General features: G+C 40.8%; 2 protein-coding genes across 3 annotated transcripts; both read right to left on the bottom strand.

The window, feature by feature from the left end:
• Nucleotides 1-372: 372 nt before the first annotated feature.
• On the bottom strand, nt 373-6,256 carry dhfr (dihydrofolate reductase). Its single transcript, XM_030060341.1, has 6 exons — nt 6,019-6,256; nt 5,538-5,587; nt 4,082-4,187; nt 3,427-3,550; nt 2,474-2,589; nt 373-641 (listed from the first exon to the last, which is right to left on the bottom strand). Exons 1-6 carry the CDS (start codon nt 6,108-6,110, stop codon nt 560-562), a joined length of 570 nt encoding a protein of 189 aa, XP_029916201.1. The 5' UTR covers nt 6,111-6,256; the 3' UTR covers nt 373-559.
• A 1,656-nt stretch (nt 6,257-7,912) lies between these two features.
• On the bottom strand, nt 7,913-18,442 carry gtf2h2 (general transcription factor IIH, polypeptide 2). 2 transcript variants are annotated; one of them, XM_030060975.1, is made up of 15 exons: nt 18,358-18,442; nt 17,376-17,470; nt 17,189-17,266; nt 16,986-17,022; nt 16,082-16,168; nt 15,915-15,965; nt 15,405-15,459; nt 14,046-14,151; nt 13,871-13,961; nt 11,938-12,133; nt 11,623-11,686; nt 11,446-11,549; nt 9,442-9,544; nt 9,294-9,333; nt 7,913-8,610 (listed from the first exon to the last, which is right to left on the bottom strand). In XM_030060975.1, exons 2-15 carry the CDS (start codon nt 17,429-17,431, stop codon nt 8,500-8,502), a joined length of 1,179 nt encoding a protein of 392 aa, XP_029916835.1. In that variant the 5' UTR covers nt 17,432-17,470; nt 18,358-18,442; the 3' UTR covers nt 7,913-8,499. The 2 variants fall into 2 exon arrangements, with proteins under 2 accessions (XP_029916835.1, XP_029916834.1); XM_030060974.1 differs by lacking the exon at nt 18,358-18,442 and adding an exon at nt 18,240-18,310 and having other exon boundaries at nt 8,500-8,610.
• Nucleotides 18,443-18,541: the final 99 nt, after the last annotated feature.

Below are 18,541 nucleotides of genomic sequence, written 5' to 3' on the forward strand. Positions count from 1 at the left end.
AGCACTGTCTGTGGCTGAGACTCTCTCATATCAGCCATTCAGTGTCGTCCACATCTGACATGATGGAGTTTTGCCTGTGACCACAGCCTCATAAAAACAGTATGGAAATCTGAGGTAATTCTTCATTTCAGGGCAGTAATGTATCAAACAGGTTTCTCTCCAGTGGAGTCGGTGAGGTGGGTCAACCTGCCTGGAAGAGCTGTTCACCCGAAAATGATCACATTAGTTACAGTTTCAGTGGAGAGCTCTGTTGTACTATGGACTAAATGGTGTTTCAGAAGCTTTTCCACCATGACAAGATAAACACTCTAAAAAACTGTATTATCATGTCAAGAAAAATGTCCAATTTTAAGAACCTGAATAATGCTGCAAGATTTTTGACAGATTTAATTACAAAAAATGTAAACATTACAAGCCTTGTGAAAAAAAAAAGATACAAATCAGTGTGACATCTTCATACTGCACAATCACTTAAGAGGACAAAGTTATATACACCACAGATTACTCCCATCTACATAATGATGGCAAATCAGGAGGTTGCCCAGTTTTTCTGGTCATTTCATTGGTTGATGCTCTCATAGACTTCAAATCTGTACTGGATGCCATTCTCCTCCTGGATGCCTTGTGGCACGCCTGGGAACCTGCAGGGACAAACAACACCCATGACATTCTTATAAAATGTTAAAATACAGCTGTGTCTTAATACAAATTTTACAACTGAAGAGCATGTCCTCATTTTTCCAGCTGCATTGTATATGCATGTAAATGATCATATGTACTGCATGGAAGTTGTATACATTATCTAACATCAGCATAAGCAATGCAATGCCTAGCAGAAGTGCGCAAACACCACCATCACCTGTTTAACAAATACATTTTAAAATTAAAGATTTACATGCTTCAGTGATTTGCTCTTTAGCTGCTTAATATGAAGAGGCAGAGTATTCCAGTTCAAAACAGATGTATAAATTACTGTTCTTTGTAAAAATGTGGTTTTTGGTCTAGGTATTACAAAATGAGTATTTTCAACAGATCTGGTGTTGTGGTTGTAACAGTTACTTTGCTGACTTATGCAAGGTATTCTAATAAACCTGACTGTAAAAAGTCAGGTTTATTAGAATACCTTGCATTATTTTAAAAAGGTGGCAGTAGTTAGATTAAGCATAGACTCTATAGGAAGCCATGCAAGTCTGTGATAAGTACAGTAGTGGTGCCAATGGAGCACAGCAAAACCAGTCCAGCAGCTCTTTTTTTGCGCAATCTGTAATTATCTAAGCCCACTGATGACCATACTGCAGAACAGTAGGCCAGGTGGCACACGATCATTTTCTTGCCGATGTAAATACCATTACTCTTTTTTTTTTTTTAATTCAATTTAATTACACTGGGGCCGAATCAAGTCTGATAGTTCCTGAATCCCAGTACCAGGCGTCGGGTTCTGCCATTTGGTTTCTTGGTTTCATGCTAACTAGGGCTGAACGATTAATTGCATTTGCATTAACTGTGAAACTGTTATTATAGTGCCTTTGATAGTGCCTTTGATAGTTTTGTCAACAGGAGAGCTGAGACAAAGTTTGAACTGCAGTCTAAGATGTGACATTCAGTCTGTTTTTTTCCCCTCATTTGCAGCATGTGAACAAAGTGATAGCTGAGCTGTCAGAACTAAACTTAAGAATTAGCAGAATTGTCTCTCCAGTGAAGGAAGAAAACAGCAGCAAGACAAATGACAAGACAGACCGTCATTTTGACATGAAATAGCAGGGTAAACACATGAGAATACACCTAAATAAATCTAATGACTATGCTGAAAGCTGATTAGTTCCAGGCAACCAAAACCACAGGTAAGTTGCACAATAGCCACTGGACACCTGCATGCAGGTCAACAGGACCACGACCCAAATTCTTACTAAAATATCAAGTCAACAATTTTTCCGTAAGAGGTTATCATCTCAGAAGCCAGTTATGGTGATTTTTAAAAGTGTGCAGTTGAGAGCACATGGGTTGTGTTTGTCTTGTGATTTACACGTCACCTTTGCACCCGTGTTTAACAAGTGTTAATCATTGACAGCATGCTTCTGTCCTGTCCTGAAATGAGTATGACCATCCGCAGTGATCTCTGTCCAGTCATTTTTCTTGTTGTATGTTGTTGACTCTGTGCCTGTGCCTGATGATTGTCACTTGTGGTTTAGCAGGTATCAAACTGCAGATATGACCAGCTTTACTTTTAAAAGCAGGTACAGGCAAATGACATGACAACAAAACAGTCTAATAAGTTCAGAAAATTGCATTCCTTTACTTCTGTGCAGCCTTAAAAAAAAAACAAAACAAAACAAAAGAAAAGCCAGCACTTAAGCCATATCACATGATATTCAAAATCCCAGATGATATCTAGTCTTATACTGTATCATGATATTGACATATTTCTCAGCCTGCCGTGCTGAACGTCAGACCCACAGATGAATGGTGAACTTACTCTGGGAGAAGGCAGTATTTGTCTGGGTTGATTTCAGGGAGGAATGTGTCGCTTTCAAACTGCTTCATGATTCGGGTGACGAATAGCCTTCTGGTCCCCGGGCTCTCCATCATCTCCTGGGGAGCCCACAGCAACCAAGCACAATTACAAACAGAAGCCATACTTGTGTGTATATGTGGTTGTATATCTACACAGGCACAGGACTAAATGCTGAGTTTTCTGCTCATCCTGTGGCAGATCACCATGACCTCCAGCTAGGACTGCAGTTATTATTCCACACCAATAACAAACACACTGTCTACATGACTAAATTTATGGAGTCAAAGAGTTGATTCCATCGATTCCCTAATTTTAAACCCTTTGGGCATTATTTGGTGAAGAGCACAGTTAAATTGACATGGTAGAAAATGCAGACTCCCTATGCAGTAGACAGGGTACCTACTCATTTTCCATCTCAAAATTCCAGACGTCTCAGTGGATTTTTTCAGAGTATGTTTAGTATCTCAGCAAAAAATGATGAGACCCTGGAGGCTGGGGATACTTTCACCAGATCACTGTGCTTTTTCTCTGCCAGATGACTAGTGATGGCTGCCTGGGCCATGTTAGAAATGCACCATTCTGTTTGAGTCCTTCATCAGCCATTTTTCATATTTTGAACAGGTATGCAATTTCTCAGAAAACTTCCCCATCTTCAGCGAGTGCCCCTGTTGATTGGCTGTGCCCCACCCACTCAGTGAGAAACATATGCAACTGTCTGCGCAAAATGTGAATAAAATCAATATATGCTGCTTGTATGATTTATTATTGCAATTTATGAAATATGTGTTTTAGAAAACTGAGTTAGTTGATGTTCTAAAGCAAAAAGCAGACTGGTGGGCTGTCCTGACTTTACTCTCAAAATTCAGCCCAGAAAGTCCATGACCAGTGAAGACCTGGGGTACTGTGGGTAGTACCTTGTAGAGTGAGCTGCCTCCTATAACCCACACCTGGTCGGCCCTGTCAGCCAACTCGGTGTCCACCAGCCGGAGAGCCGAGTCAAAGTCTGCAGCCAGGAAGTGGGCTCCTGCAGGCGGAGCTCTGGAGGAGAACCAGGGTTTCATTTAAGTCAAATCAAATACTTCACCATGGCATCATGATTTACTTAGAGATTTGGAAAAAGTCCCACTGGGGGAATCTAACACTGTTTTAACTACCTCAGTCTCCATTTCTTGATCTTTTATTTTGTGCTGCTATAACAATAAGTTTGAGTTTCATCCAAAACATATAGTCCCATCTGTTAAGAGTATCTACTTTAAAGTTACCAAAATGAAGTACAGCATTAAGGGTCATCTGTGACAAAGCATTAACACCAGAGTAACCTTCAAACTTGACACTGAAACCTGAAATGTGAAGACAACATCATTTAACAATTTCTATCTATTCTATCGAATTTTCTATCTAGATTTATCTATAAAAAGGTTCCAGACTGGTATTTTTGGGTATGCCATATTAACACATGGATCTTAACAAATGAAACACAATTCAGTCAGATAAAAATATGTGTGAGTTCAAAATGTATGTACAGTAAAAAAGGCTTCATTATTTCCAGTGAATGGGGGTGTTTCATACTTGAGCTCCCTGCTGAGGACAATGTTGATCCTGTTGTTGAGAGGCCTGTTCTTCTCTGGGATGGAAAACCACGTCTTCCTGCCCATGATCACCACATTCTGCTTCCCTGGTGGATGACAGGACCATCAATGTGTGAGAGTCCAGTTTACCAACAAAACAATCATGCTTCTGAACTCACCATAAGGGGCTTTAGCATCTTTCCCTGCATGTGACAATTTGACTGTATCCTCCATCATGAAGAAAAGGAATTTTGGTGTCCAGCAACACGACACTGTGCCTCTCACATCACACTGACTCAACTAGTCTATACTAAGCATGAGCAAAAGACCATCACAACTTGATTCGATATTTATAACACAAACATCTTTTCAAATAATGTTTGGTCGTCTATATTATAACAATGTCATACAACAATCAAAAAGCAGATAAACATTAATGTATCTGCAGGTTTTGCAAAGCTTGATTTAATGTCTTAATGTCACTGAACTTATTAAACAACCAGCATGTAGAGACACAAGTCTTTTTACTCCAAACTAGATGTGGTTAGTGTCAGAAAAAGGACATGAGAAAATCAAATGATTAGAGACACAATGTGCCAATATTTAATCAAATAACACCCACATTACTTGTCAGTTCCACGCACATTTTTTGGACAAACGTTTCATTTGCCTTTTGTTCCAACTCGGTCTTGACCTAATACTGCTGAGCATCAAACCACTCTCTGGTTTCATATTTACACCTAAATGAAACTGAACAATGAAAAACCTTTACATGGTAAAAGAAAAATCATAAAATAAAATCTCTGAAAACTCCAGGGCATTTTCAAACTTTTAAGATCATAGATTTAGTTTGAGTCATTTGGGTAAATGAATTACTTCTGAACTCTCCAGACTTTCTGCTGCCCTGCCATAAGAATGCTCTGCTATTAATTCTGTTAGGTTAGGTTATTTTCCACTGCTGTTTAAATTGTTAATACTTCTGTTTAAATTGTTCATATTTCTATTTTTTTTTTTATAATCCTTGTTTATAGTGTTTATAATTGCTTACTGCTATTTATCATGTGTATACTGTATATTTCTTCTAAATTTGCACATTGACCTACCTCTATGCACATTTTATACACCCATGCACACGTTTATTTCTGTTTGTTTGGTTTTTTTTTTTATTGTTGCACATTGCTTTTTGCACACTGGCTTGTACTTAGATCTTATTCTGTTGTACTCAGATCTTATTCTGTTGTACTTAGATCTTATTCTTTATTTTTTTTTATCTTTTTTATTTTATTTAATCTGTAATCTGTGGATACTGCTGAAAAACTGTGAATTTCCTGCAGGATGAATAAAGTATCTATCTATCTATCTATCTATCTATCTGTACTTTAATCCCTCTTCAGTAGTACTGGAAGAAATGGATGTGTTTCACTTTGATTTAATCCATAACCCCCCATGACCTTTACCTTCCACAGATGGAGTCGTCGTCATCTTCCTGAAATGCTTGAATTCGTTGCTGTGAAAAGAGCAGACACGTTTCAAGACAGGCAATAAAACGGCCCAAGCTGACTGACTCTTTAGTTTTACTGGTGCGCTAGCTTGGCTATGTGGACCATGCTCTTGGTTATCAAACAGAGTGAAGTTAGCGTTATATGGACATTGACATTCAGTTCATTCATTTCCATGGTTCTGCCAAAGTGTATCTCTCGAGTGTTCATTATGGGCCTAAAACCTTCTTCATGATTTATTATGCTATAATAAAGTAATTATTACCCATTGTTTTCAGTGCCGTTGCCACTGTGTATGTCAGAGGTCCCAAGCCAACTCGCATACGTTTGTTTACATTCCCCATAACATCTTCACCCTTTGTTTTATTCATTTTGGGTCTTTTTTTTTTTTTTTTTTTTTTTTTTTTTTTTAATTAACATAGCAATTAGCGCCGCTCACCTGAGTCTGAGCGGGTGCCACGGCAGCTGTCCGCTCTTACCGATGCCCAGGTCAGGACACACCGCCACGATGCAATTCAGCACGCGGGACATTATCCCCCGCGGACACGACACGACGCTACAAATATTCGTATTAAAATATGAACCTGAAATGTTTTTAACCACTCGGTGCCTGACGCGACTGCTCTCCGCTGCTCCAGTTCCCGCCAGTAGAGATTATAGAACTAACCGGAAGTGAAGGGGAGGTTCTTCTTCTTCCTGTCTCTTTGCAGGTGTCAGAAGGTGCATTAGCGCCACCCGTTGACCTCAGAGTGCTGGATGATAAAGACAAAACTGAAATCCGTTGACTTCATTTGGAGCATGGCCTTAAGGCCACAAAGCAAACAGGAAGAATTAACCCTATAAAGCCATTTGTATCATATATGATACACATTTCAATTCCGTTTTTTGTTTTCAGTTTAATCAATACTTGACCAAAATACTGTTGTATACCTTTGAACACTTCCCCTGTTCACCCTGGACCATACCATTGGCACTTCAAGTACATATCATATAGGCCTATCATACACCAGAAAGGTCGTGTAATAACATATTTTTTGAATTTCTTTTTTTTTATGTATTTTGTTATAGGACTAAATAAATGGTTCAATTTAAAAAAAAAATGGAATTTTCTGCCAATTCTTTCATAGTTCAGGCTTTATAGGGTTAAGGAAACTTTTGCATGTTGTGTCTTCATAGATTCAGTGCTCCTAAAATATTACATAGTTTCACTTTAAAAGAGGCGAGGACGATACAGTAATAGACGACAGTAATAAAAGATTCAAAACAAAGCCTGCTCTCGTAGTAATCACACTGACAGCATGATTACCTGGGACATGGAGCAATGTTTTGTTCTCCATAAAATCATTTCCGTCTCATCATGACGCCAACAGGGAAACACAGGGGAGCTGTACCTGACCTCATGCTGTCTGGACACACTCCTGTCACATCACCCAAACTCACTGATTTAGTTATTTTGTTCCAGCAGTTTCTGTGCTACAGCGCCATCTTGTGACTTCATCAGGATACTAACAGTCTATATAATGAACGAGCATTAAAAGAGCTCACCTTCTAATTGTTCCAGCACTGAGGAGACTCAAAACCCATGAGCCTACAGACAATTAAATTAAACTCCTTTTAATTTAATTACTTTATTTCTGCAGAAATTATTTAAAAACACTCCTTCAGCCAATGTAGGCACTTTGTTTGGAGAGTGCAGATTCCTGTCTATTAATATATCAAATAAAAATACATGAATAAAGACTCAGACTTTATTTTTTCTTGCCTTTGCATTGTAATTTTTTACACTTCTAAAATGTCTTCAAAGGTCCGAATAGTAATAAAAAAATTAAAAAAACTGGACTCGTGGCTTATAGAGGTTAAATTGTAATGTTCTGAGCTTAGCTTCAGTCCCCCTGTCAGATGATTATAGGCCTGAGAAAAAGCTTTGCACTCAATTTGACTCATGACATCTATTCATGTTCTTACGCTCTCCTCAGCTCATATGGGATTTACTGCCAACTAGGAGAAACATTTAGTACGATTCCTAGCAGTAATTAAGTGTGATTTTTTTTTTTAGACTCATGTGACTGATCTTACCTTCACAACTTGTTGGGCTTTGCAACAAATGAAATACAGGAACAATCCCAATCTGTAGCCCAAGGTCATTTTGTCATCTCACTTTAAAGGTACAGTTCACCCACTTTGAAAAATGTGGTCTTCTTCTCATTGTTACTGAGTGCTGGATGCTGGCTGGATGCTCCACATGCTAACCTCCTGCCGTCTCTGTGGCTGTATTCAGCATCTCTGTTTTGAGGATCATATTTAGAGAAACAATCATACCATCTATACAAAGATAGATGCATTGCAGTTTTATTGAAATTGCCTTGTTCCAATTCAAAATTCTTGTACAAAGACAAATTGTATAAAAAACAATGTAAATGTATAATTCTATGACATATAAAAATGATGGATGATTTTCCAACAGAAAAACACCCTGTGTAGTGAGTCAGATGCAGCTCATCAGCCCACATCACTGCTGTCTTCACAACAACAAAACTGTTTTCACTTTGGAATGATACAAGTGAGCAGTCACTCGGAGGATTTGGGACTGAAGCTAGTCAATGCTCACTAGTTTTTACATCTGACCATTACCCTTTTCATGCTCACAGCAGCTCATTAGAATGTGTTCAGGTTAATGACTTCCCATAGTCAGCCAGTGCACAATCAATCCTTTCTACAATAAATACTTCATCAGTCCAACTGCATCATATGTGAGGTGAGGCACACTGCTTTTCAGTCCAGGTGGATAAGTACCAGTGTGACATATTGGGAAACCAAGGCAGCAGTCTAACTCGAGCTCCAAGGTGCCTCAGGACGACAGCCTGTGGCCTCTGGGGAGGTTGCTGTCTCTGCCCAGCCCTAGCAGGCGATCATGTCAGCCTTAGGGGGCGCACTGACTGTGAATGCAGGAGGGGCAGCAGTGCAACGAGTCATGGATGAAGAGGTCGCACTCCACACAGAACACACTGCTGCATGACGGACAGCTGAACACCTGGATACACACGACCACACGGAGCAGGAAAACACAGATGGATAGAGGTTATGATTTGACTGAATATTTGATTTGAAAACTGATTACAAAACGATCGACCATGTCTAACTCCATGAAGGAAGTCCACTAGTTAACTGAGTGGGTGCAAATAAAGCCTGAAGACAGGAGGGCCAAGCCATGTTTTTGTTCAGCCGGTCGGCCGCTTCCACTCCACTGCTGCCGCATGCAGGATGGAACTCATGGAGCTATTTTCAAATCAGCTGATTTACTCATATTGCGCCCACCATGTCTACAGACATCAACTCACTCTTTGTTCATCAATTAACAACTACACTTCTATCAGTTCATTTTTGTGAGTTTCACTCTTCATACAGCCACTGACAATTTGGCTGCAATAATGATATTTTGGCCACAAAAAAACATTTGAAAATAAAATCACAACTTTAATACTGCAAATGTGTATTTGCAAATGTTTACTGAGATGTGTAAATGTGCACGATTGTGAAGATTTGCAGATCTCAGTACACATGTGCAATAACTAGTTATCTGCATAACCAGCCGTTCTCAGTCAAGAACTAAGTTCATCTAAGAACCGAGGGCCACCAATATGGCCTCCAGAGGGTGTGCTCGTGTCACCTGACAGCTCTAGACACACTTTACACGACAGGAACTGCTTTACTCACACTTTTATCTTTCAGCTCTCCTTGACAACCTTGACAGAACCTGAAAGAAAGTAACAGCTGGTTCATATATACAGAATGAGTGTGTGTGTGTGTCTGTGTGTGTGTGAGTGTGTGCTGTGAGATGTGTGAGTGAGATTGTTACAGCTACCTGTCTCCTTGGTGCTCCTCCACAGGAATTTCTAGAAAGGCTTGGAGGGGGAAGAGGTGGTGGAAAGACCTGGCGAGATGGGGAGCTGACACCAGAGTCAAACCTGGAGACAGTGTAAGACACACACACACACACACACACACACACACACACTTGCATCAAAGTAGCAAGAACAGCAACTGCACAGACAATAATGCGCGTGCATTTTTTGCACATTGCCATTATTCTGTACTACTGTACTACTGTCCATTCACTTTGATGAAGAGACAGCTAAAAAAGTACATATTGAAATCTGCACATTCTTCACTTTATCCCTGCATGTGGTTCAGGCTAAATAAAATTTTGCCTTCAGATTTGTGTAAAAGCACAAAAATAGTATCTGTATGACTGCAAACAAAATACAGTTTGATGATCTGAACATTTTTGGATTCACTGTTGTCACAAAGATGGTACTGATTAGGTGTGGCAGCCACTTTTCTTTGAGGTATTTTTTTTTACTCCATAATAGGAGTGAAAAATACATCCTCACTGATGTGTTGAAGGCAAAGCAATTCAGATCCGAGTGTTATTATAAGATAATGATGATTTTCATGATATAAAATTACAATGAAAATTACGATGAAATAGCTTGTTAATGTGCTCTGTTCTCTTAAATCTGCACTTCGATTTCGAGCTGGATGATTAATAGAATTTGACTTTCAATAACGATTTTGGCTTCTGACAATTATGAAAACAAGATAATCAAGATAAAACAATTCTTGTGCCACATTGCGTTTCACAATGATGCTCTTGTTTGGTCTTGTGAGGTAAATCGAGCGCACCCCTTTCCTTTACAGCGGTGCACATTCACCACTCACTAAAAGTGCAAACTCACTCTCAGGCAGCTGCTGGCATGTTTAGACATGAACTGAAGGAAATCCACTGTTAAAAAGACATGTTTTTTCAACTTCAATAAATAATTAGGATTTTTGCCATAACCTCCACTGGTACTTTTTTAAATACATTTGCACATGCAGATCTATAAACTGTAAATTCACATAGATGGATTTATATCATATAATTTCACTACATCACATTGTTAATTAATGCATAGGCATTTCAGTGGCATAATTCATGAGCTATTTTTAGATGCTAGTCAGTAAACAAAAATTCTTGGATGCATGCAGGTAGGTAAAGGCCGGCCAGGAACTCATGGGACATTAACGACACCAACTCCAACATTAGCAGAGGCTACCAAAGACTGGGTGGGTGCTATTTCTAATCATCACCCAAAGAAATCTTGACTTTTCTAAAATGTATATATTTGTGGAATGAAATGAGTTAATTAGATTGTTCCTCAACAAAACTGACACTGAAATGTGTTAAAATCAAAAATCGCTCCATTATTGAATGCATGGAGTCAGGGACCACTTACACTACTTTCACATACCACCAGGGGGCCTCGGACAACCAGCTGGTGTAATCCATTCTTTGTCCCCACACTCGCCATTCATACATTCTACCTGTTGAAACTGTTGGTTGTGTATGTCACTAATACTCCAAAGGGATAGTTCACCCATTTAAAAAAAAAAAAAAACAAGAAGATATTATTTCTCCTAGCTGCTGTGTAGGACAGTAGTGGCTCTATCTTCCTCTCATTGTTACTGAGTGCTGGATACTGGCTGGATGCTCCAAATGCTAACTGTTAGCCTCCTGCCATTGAGGTGGACTTCCCCCCTAACATTCTGAAAAATAACCACCTTAATCCACTCAAAGGTTTAACATCACATTGTAAGTGTCAGTTTCCAGAATTAAAATGCACATATCATTACTGAGTGTACACAGACGATAGTTTTGCTCAAATGACTGTTTATAACTGTATTTTTCCTGTTATGAACATCTGCAAAGATCAGGCAACAACATAAAACAATATCACATTTCTCAAAATGGGTGAACTATCCCTTTACGTTTCATTTACTCCTATCTCACACATTTAGAGAACTGAGTGAATCCTTGCAGACGTACCACAGATTTTACACTCCACAGGAAGCTCAGTGTACTTGGCATGGCACTGAGGACAGAAGTAGCCCCCGAGCGACAGACCTGGATCGCTGCTGCTGTCCAAATGACTGCAAAACACAAATCAAAGATCAAAATCCCACACGGTCGGGTTTAGCGAGAGCTCTGCTGTTGCATACTTACGACATGCTGAATGAAGGCTTGGCATCCTGGTCAGCCAGAGAAGCAATGGTGTGCTGGGGAAAACCTGAGGAGACACGGGGATCAAGTAAGAACACCTGCAACTGATTTCTGGACTGTCCAAAATGCTTTGTGCAGAATTTGAAAAAAAAAAAACAAAAAAACAAACATATCATAGGAGAAACTCCCTCAAAGATCCTATCATTGTGACTCCTGACCAAAATACAATTCAGTGAGAGAAAATCCAAGGAAAACCTGTCACAGAACTTTTCACTTTAATAGCCTGTCTCCTTTCTGTGTTCATGTGTGCATACTGACCCATACGTATTAAGGAGCATTCAGACGAGGAGCTGGCTGGAGGTGGTTTCACATGGAACATCAGCAGCTCTTTAAAGTGGCTCTCATCCAGGATGACATGGTACGACCCCCCCGTCTCCCTGGTTAGCACCGTGCAGACCCGAACCTCCGCCGACAGACCGATCACCGACACCCGGATCTTCAGATCTTTCAGCGTCTGAGAAAGTACCGACAGAATGACTGCAAGAACCCGACAGGGGAATGAAAACTGTGGCCACAAATAAATGACTAGTCATAATTAGCATAGGGGGGAGTGATATAATACCACATTTTTGAAAATGGACATACTATCCCTCTAAAACATCTATGTATAGTGTATTGGCAGGTTCTCCACTGAAATGAAGAAAAAACCTATATTCAGAGAGGCTGGTCTGAGGGTTTCACAAACTGCTGAGCTGCTGGGATTTTCACACACAACCATCTCTGGGGTTTACAGAGAATGGTCTGAAAAAGAGAAAATATCCAGTGAGCGGCAGTTCTCTGGGCCAAAAGGCCTTGTTTTTTGTTTGTTTGTTTGTTTTAAAAGATTATTTTTTCAGCACTGTCTGCTTTATTCGACAGTCACAGTGAAGATAGACAGGAAAGGCAGGGAGAGAGAGAGGGGATGACGTGCAGCAAAGGACCTGAGGCCAGATTCGAACCCCAGCCCATGTACCAGGACTAAGCCCTGGTACATGGTATGCGCTCTTCACCGGTGAGGCACCGATGAGCCCTCAAAAGGCCTTGTTGATGCCAGACGTCATAGGACAATGGTCAGACTGATTCAAGCTGATAGAAAGGCAGCAGTGAGTCCAATAACCACTCGTTCCAACCGAGGTCTGCAGAGGAGCATCTTTGAATGCACAACACATCAAACCCTGAAGCAGACGGGCTGCAGCAGCAGAAGACCACACCGGCTGCTGCTCCTGTCAGCTGAGAACAGGAAGCTGAGGCTGCAATTCACACGGGCTCACCGAAAGTGGACAATAGAAGATTGGAAAAATGTTGCCTGGTCTGTTGAGTCTTGTCTTTTGCTGTAACATTCGGCTGGTAGGGCCAGAATTTGACTTAAACAACATGAAAACATGGGTCCATCCTGTCTTGTATCAATGGTTCAGGCTGCTGCTGGTGTGATGGTGTGAGGGAGATTTTCTTGGGACACTTTGGGCCCCTTAGTACCAACTGAGCATAGTCAAACATAACAGCCTGCCTGAGTGTTGTGGCTGACCATGTCCATCCCATGACCACAGTGTACTCATCTTCTCATAGCTATTTCCAGCAGGATAACGCACCATGTCACAAAGCCCAAATCATCTCAAATTGGTGTCTTGAACATGACTAAGCCCTGGTACATGGTATGCGCTCTTCACCGGTGAGGCACCGGTGAGGCACCGGTGAGCCCCCAAAAGGCCTTGTTGATGCCAGACGTCATAGGACAATGGTCAGACTGATTCAAGCTGATAGAAAGGCAGCAGTGAGTCCAATAACCACTCGTTCCAACCGAGGTCTGCAGAGGAGCATCCTCGGGTTCACTGCACTCAAGTGGCCTCCACAGTCTCAATCCAACAGAGCACATTTGGGATGTGGTGGAACGGGAGACTGGCACCATGGATGTGCAGCCGACAAATCTGCAGTAACTGCAGATGCTGTCATGTCAATATGGACCAAAATCTTTGAGGAATGTTTCCAGCACGTGGTTGAATCTATGCCAGGAAGCATTAAGGCAGTTCTGACAGCAAAGGGGTTCCAATCCGGTACTAGCAAGGTGTACCTAATGAAGTAGCCGGTGAGTGTAGATGTAAATAAATGACTGTACAGTAAGTCAGTTCAGTGTGTGTTTGTTTACTTTGATCTGGAGGTATAACAGGCCTTGGCAGTAGAAATTGTGATCAGTGTGTTTATCATGTGACCTTACCTTGGTCAGTTCATAGATGTTGGCTGGGTCACAGGTGGTGAGGCTGCTGAAGATGATCAGGATCTCCCGGCTGGTGTGTCCAGGCATGTGCCTTCACACAGGCACAAAGAGTCAGTGACTCTGCAAACCAAACTGAAATGTAACCACTGACTGTGTGCTTGGCTGCAGAACTTACTTGAGAGTCTGTATGGCCAATTTGAGAGAGTTGTATAGAGAAGGCTCTCCAACACAGACAGAGTCCACTGCTTTCTTCAGAGTGGTAATGTGCTTCCTCGGGTTCCCTGATGGTAAAGCACAACAGCAGCAGTACAGTACATTAAAGTAGAAGTCTGGCCATTCTGGGATGCTTCTTGCCAAAAGACAGCAAAGGGATGAAGGCCCAGACACACCAAACCGACATCAAAGAACTAGCGGCAACAAAGGCCGACTGTTACTTCGCGCCACATGGCCTGACTGGCTCTGCCACTGATTCAACATGCTCAATCGGCCGAAAAGCCGCTGACAGAGGTCCGACTAGTGTCAATGGTGCAGGACACACTGCAAAAACTAGGGCTACAGACGCTCACCGACAGACAACCATTGGCTGACAGCCCACCAATGGCTTGGTGTGTCACGGCCTTGAGAAAGGCTAAAGAGCTCAAGTTGATGGGTCCAGTTTTCTTTGGACATTGTGCTTGCTTTTTGTTGTTTAGGACAGTGATTTTCAAATAAGGTCCGGGATCCCTGGGAGCTCTTGATGGGCTTCAAGGGAGCCCTAAGTAAAATGAGGAATAGTTGATAATAGTTCATAATAATTTAACTCAATGAAAATTGTTAAGATAAACAGAAAAAAATCTGTTTTAACAAGTCATTTAGTCTGAAAATCTAAGGGGAGGAAAGGAAGGTGTCCTGCACTGCATACATGTCTACAGTAACAACAATGATTTCATTTAGTCTTCAAAACTTAATTTTCTTCACACTAGATGAAAAAAAAAAATCTGACAGAGGGATGAGATAATCCCACGTTTCCAAGGCAGTTTAGCTTGTTTCAAGGATCTTTCTGGAAACAACTATAAACTTGTTGAAACAAGACAGAATAAGGCAAATCAGCCTACTAGCATTAAGAAAATGACACTTTATTCAAGAAAATTCTGGAAACAAGTTGATTAACAATGGAAACAAGTGGGATTACCTCATCCTACTGGCATTTTTTCCCCTTGTTTGAAGGAAAACAACATGTGAACACTGAAGGATTTATTAAAACTGAGATTATTAGCAGTGCAAAAAAATGTTTATCAGTGGTCAAGTGTGACATCTAAACAATTTAATGCCTCAGACGAGCTGAAATATCTTTTCATATCAGGGTCCCATGGGCAAAATCATTTCAAATGGGGGTTCCCAGCTTACTGAAAGTCAACTTGGTCGTCTGGCACATCAAAGTTTGAAAATTTGTGAGGTAGGAGAAGTTTGTATTTCATTAATCAATTCCTGTACTGATCAGATGCCATACTAGTAACCATACTGGTAGAACTTCAGCAGCTTAGATGATGCTCACCTGCCAGGTCAGTCAGCTTCTCCGCCCTTTTGTTCTTTGTGATAATGAGGCCCACCTAACACACAGGAGATATAACACAGGTTATTAGGTAGTCTGAGTTACCCATTAGCAGCCAGGCTGGAGCTCTGCAACTCTAAGGAGCATCACCAAGAAAAGGTGATTGTATTGCTACTGGCCCGCTGGGTATTTGGCTCGCTAGAAAAACTGCCTAACAACCAGGCAGTTTACTACGTCATGGTATCCAAAATGTTGAAACTAATCTACCTCATCACGCTACTCACTTTTGTGTATAACATTAATGAAATGGCATATGACGGCTACTTGGATTGTTTTGAGGAATATTTGTTTTTCTGGCTTGAATGGTATGTATTAGCAAATGATAAATTCTCTGCTGGGACCAAAGCTGAGACCAAGAGATCTGCGAAAAAAAACTGTAAAGGCTCTTGCAATCAACTGTAATGAAAACAAAAAAACAGATTCTTGACAGACTTCACAGAGCAGGAGTCGTACCTGACTGATGGGGTTTTGGTCGAAATACTCCTCCACAAAAGCTTCCATCAGCTTAAGAGAAGAACAGAGAGGCGTTTTGGTGTATGCTTTTGAGCAAATGTTTTGACCCATTCCACCCTATTACTGCTAGGCTAGGTTTAATGTCTCAGCTACATAACCCCATATACCTTTAGCGTAGAGGTGAGGCGGTTTGGCTTCAAGTCTTGGTCTTCCATACTTTTTGAACAGTCAATCACCACAAACAGGTGGCGCATCTGAAGTACAGAACATCCTTTATGAGCTTCAAATTAGTAGGACTGATACATCCTAATACTACCAAACAGAGTAACACTGCGCTCCATTCGGAGTCAGAGGTCAGAAATTCTCAGCTGGTGGGCTGCATTTTCATATTTAGTTGGCCTAATGTAAAAAAAAATACAAGACTAACATCCATTCAGCAGCAACTGTAAATCCAATTGATGAATGATTCAAATTTAACCGTTGCAATCATGAGAGATTTATGGTCTGATGATGTGTCAAAAATAAAATTGTATTTTAAGGATTGCTAACACATTAAAAGTAGGGCTGGGAGATGAACTGATCAAATCAATGAATCACCAGTCACATGATTATGCCTGCTAAGATTCCCATCAGTTAGTAGTTGTAATTAGTGAATAATGAGAATAATATAGATGAAAATCATAAATCAGCCCAGGAAAGCTTCAGTCTGCCACTTAGAATTCCGATTTCATGGCTGTTCAATTGCATTTTTTAGTAGGAAGTCAGAATATCTGATTTTCTGACATTTCTAGAATGCAGCGCAACTTTTGAAATTAGTGATTTGCTTAGCGCCCTCATGATACAAGCTATATATTAAAAGTGGCAGGGGCAGAATGGCAGAAATGCCAATATGCTGACAGAATGCAGTTCCCATTGCAACAACACTGATCATCATTATTTATTTAATCATAGCATCCATCTATCCAACAACCATTCCAGAAACTCTTACATTGGTTAAGACATAAAATATATTAGTGAATGGAGATAAGGTTTAAAGCAACGGTCTGTAGGAAGCAGGCAGAGAACACTCACCATTCCAAGCCTCACTTGTCCATGGCTTTCTAACACTCTAAGTGGACAAACAGCAGCAGTAAGTTTGTGGCAACAACATCGTTTTGGTAATAATGGTAACTATATACTGACAATCAGGCCAATAGAACTGAGGATCAAAATTCGCTGCTTTGTTTCTCTGTGTGTCCTGACACCACTCTGAGACATCATGTACTCTCACACACCTTTTCCTTTTGGACTGGAAAAGGATTTCCTCCACGGTGGCTTTAAGGGAGCCAGATTCATCCTCCTTCAGCACTTCCCTGTGGGACAACACAGACATACCACAACACTGACATGACTGACAACACCTAATCCACGTACAAGTTGGTCACTGTATGTATGTATATCCACATGTCTGATGGCTCTCACCAGGTCCTCTCATAGCCTCCTTCCCACCGCTTGGCTCTCTCCGGCTCTTCGTCCATTATGACAGTCTGCCAGAAATTCAGCTAGGTGCCAACAAACTGGAAAACAAGAGCTGCAGATGTATACATAACACTAAAGCAGTGGCTAGTGTACTGACTAGTCTGTGTAGTGTAACCCATCACCACATATGTATCCCCACTAATATTATGTGTGTGGCTGATGGTGATTGATGATGAGCCCTGACTCGCCCCATCATGCAGTTAGAGGGTCAGGTCACGCCAAAGTGCTTTCAAAACAGTCTCCACAAAAGTATACTTTAATGATCATGAATTTGGTATGTGTTTAATACAGTGAGAGGCTCTTATTCCAATAAAACGCCGTCTTTACTGTCTGGTTTCCCTAAACAAACCAGGAGTCATTCAGACCTAATGTTACTGCTACAAAAGTAGAAACTGTATGAACACAGAGTGCTGCTTCATAACGCTTCCGTATGCCGTTTTCATCACATGACACTAAATATTTGTAGTTATGTTCTGAGACGTGTATATTAGGCGTCAACATGAAGTTTACAATTTACTGAATATAGTTCGGCTAAACGGTCTTTCATACGACCCAAGGGTGCTGCTTAATATTTACTAGCTGAGCAGTCAATACCAACATGGGAAACGCTACCTTAATTACACAATCTTATATTACTTTATTTTAAGATAGCTTAATGACCTATAAGTGTAAAAGCCCACATGTACGTCATTATGTAAAATGTTCCAAAATAACTTCTTAGCAACACAGTTAGCTAGGTGAGGTCCGGGGACGCCAGCAGACTGCGGTGTAACATTAGGTTGATTTGGGTTCGCTAAAGTCTCTTACACACTCAGTACTAGTCGGAGGCCCGCCGATGCATAGCCACTGACAACGGCCATCTACATTTGTTAACATCTGTAGACTATCCGTGATGGAATTTGTAAAGGAAAATACCAAAACATACCAAAAGCACCGACGGAGGCGACGGAATTTTTTTCCGATGGGAAACAATGTGTCTGAAAGAAGAGTTCCGCTCGCTAAGCATGGACAGAGAGGGGCGGGCCCTAAGGAAGGGCTTAGCCTTATATCCTACATCAGAACTATATTACCGTGTTCAGCAGGAAAAAAAGAAAGAAAAAAACAAGTAC

The sequence above is a fragment of the Myripristis murdjan genome, chromosome 9, assembly GCF_902150065.1.
Source record: "Myripristis murdjan chromosome 9, fMyrMur1.1, whole genome shotgun sequence".
Lineage (NCBI taxonomy): Eukaryota > Metazoa > Chordata > Actinopteri > Holocentriformes > Holocentridae > Myripristis > Myripristis murdjan.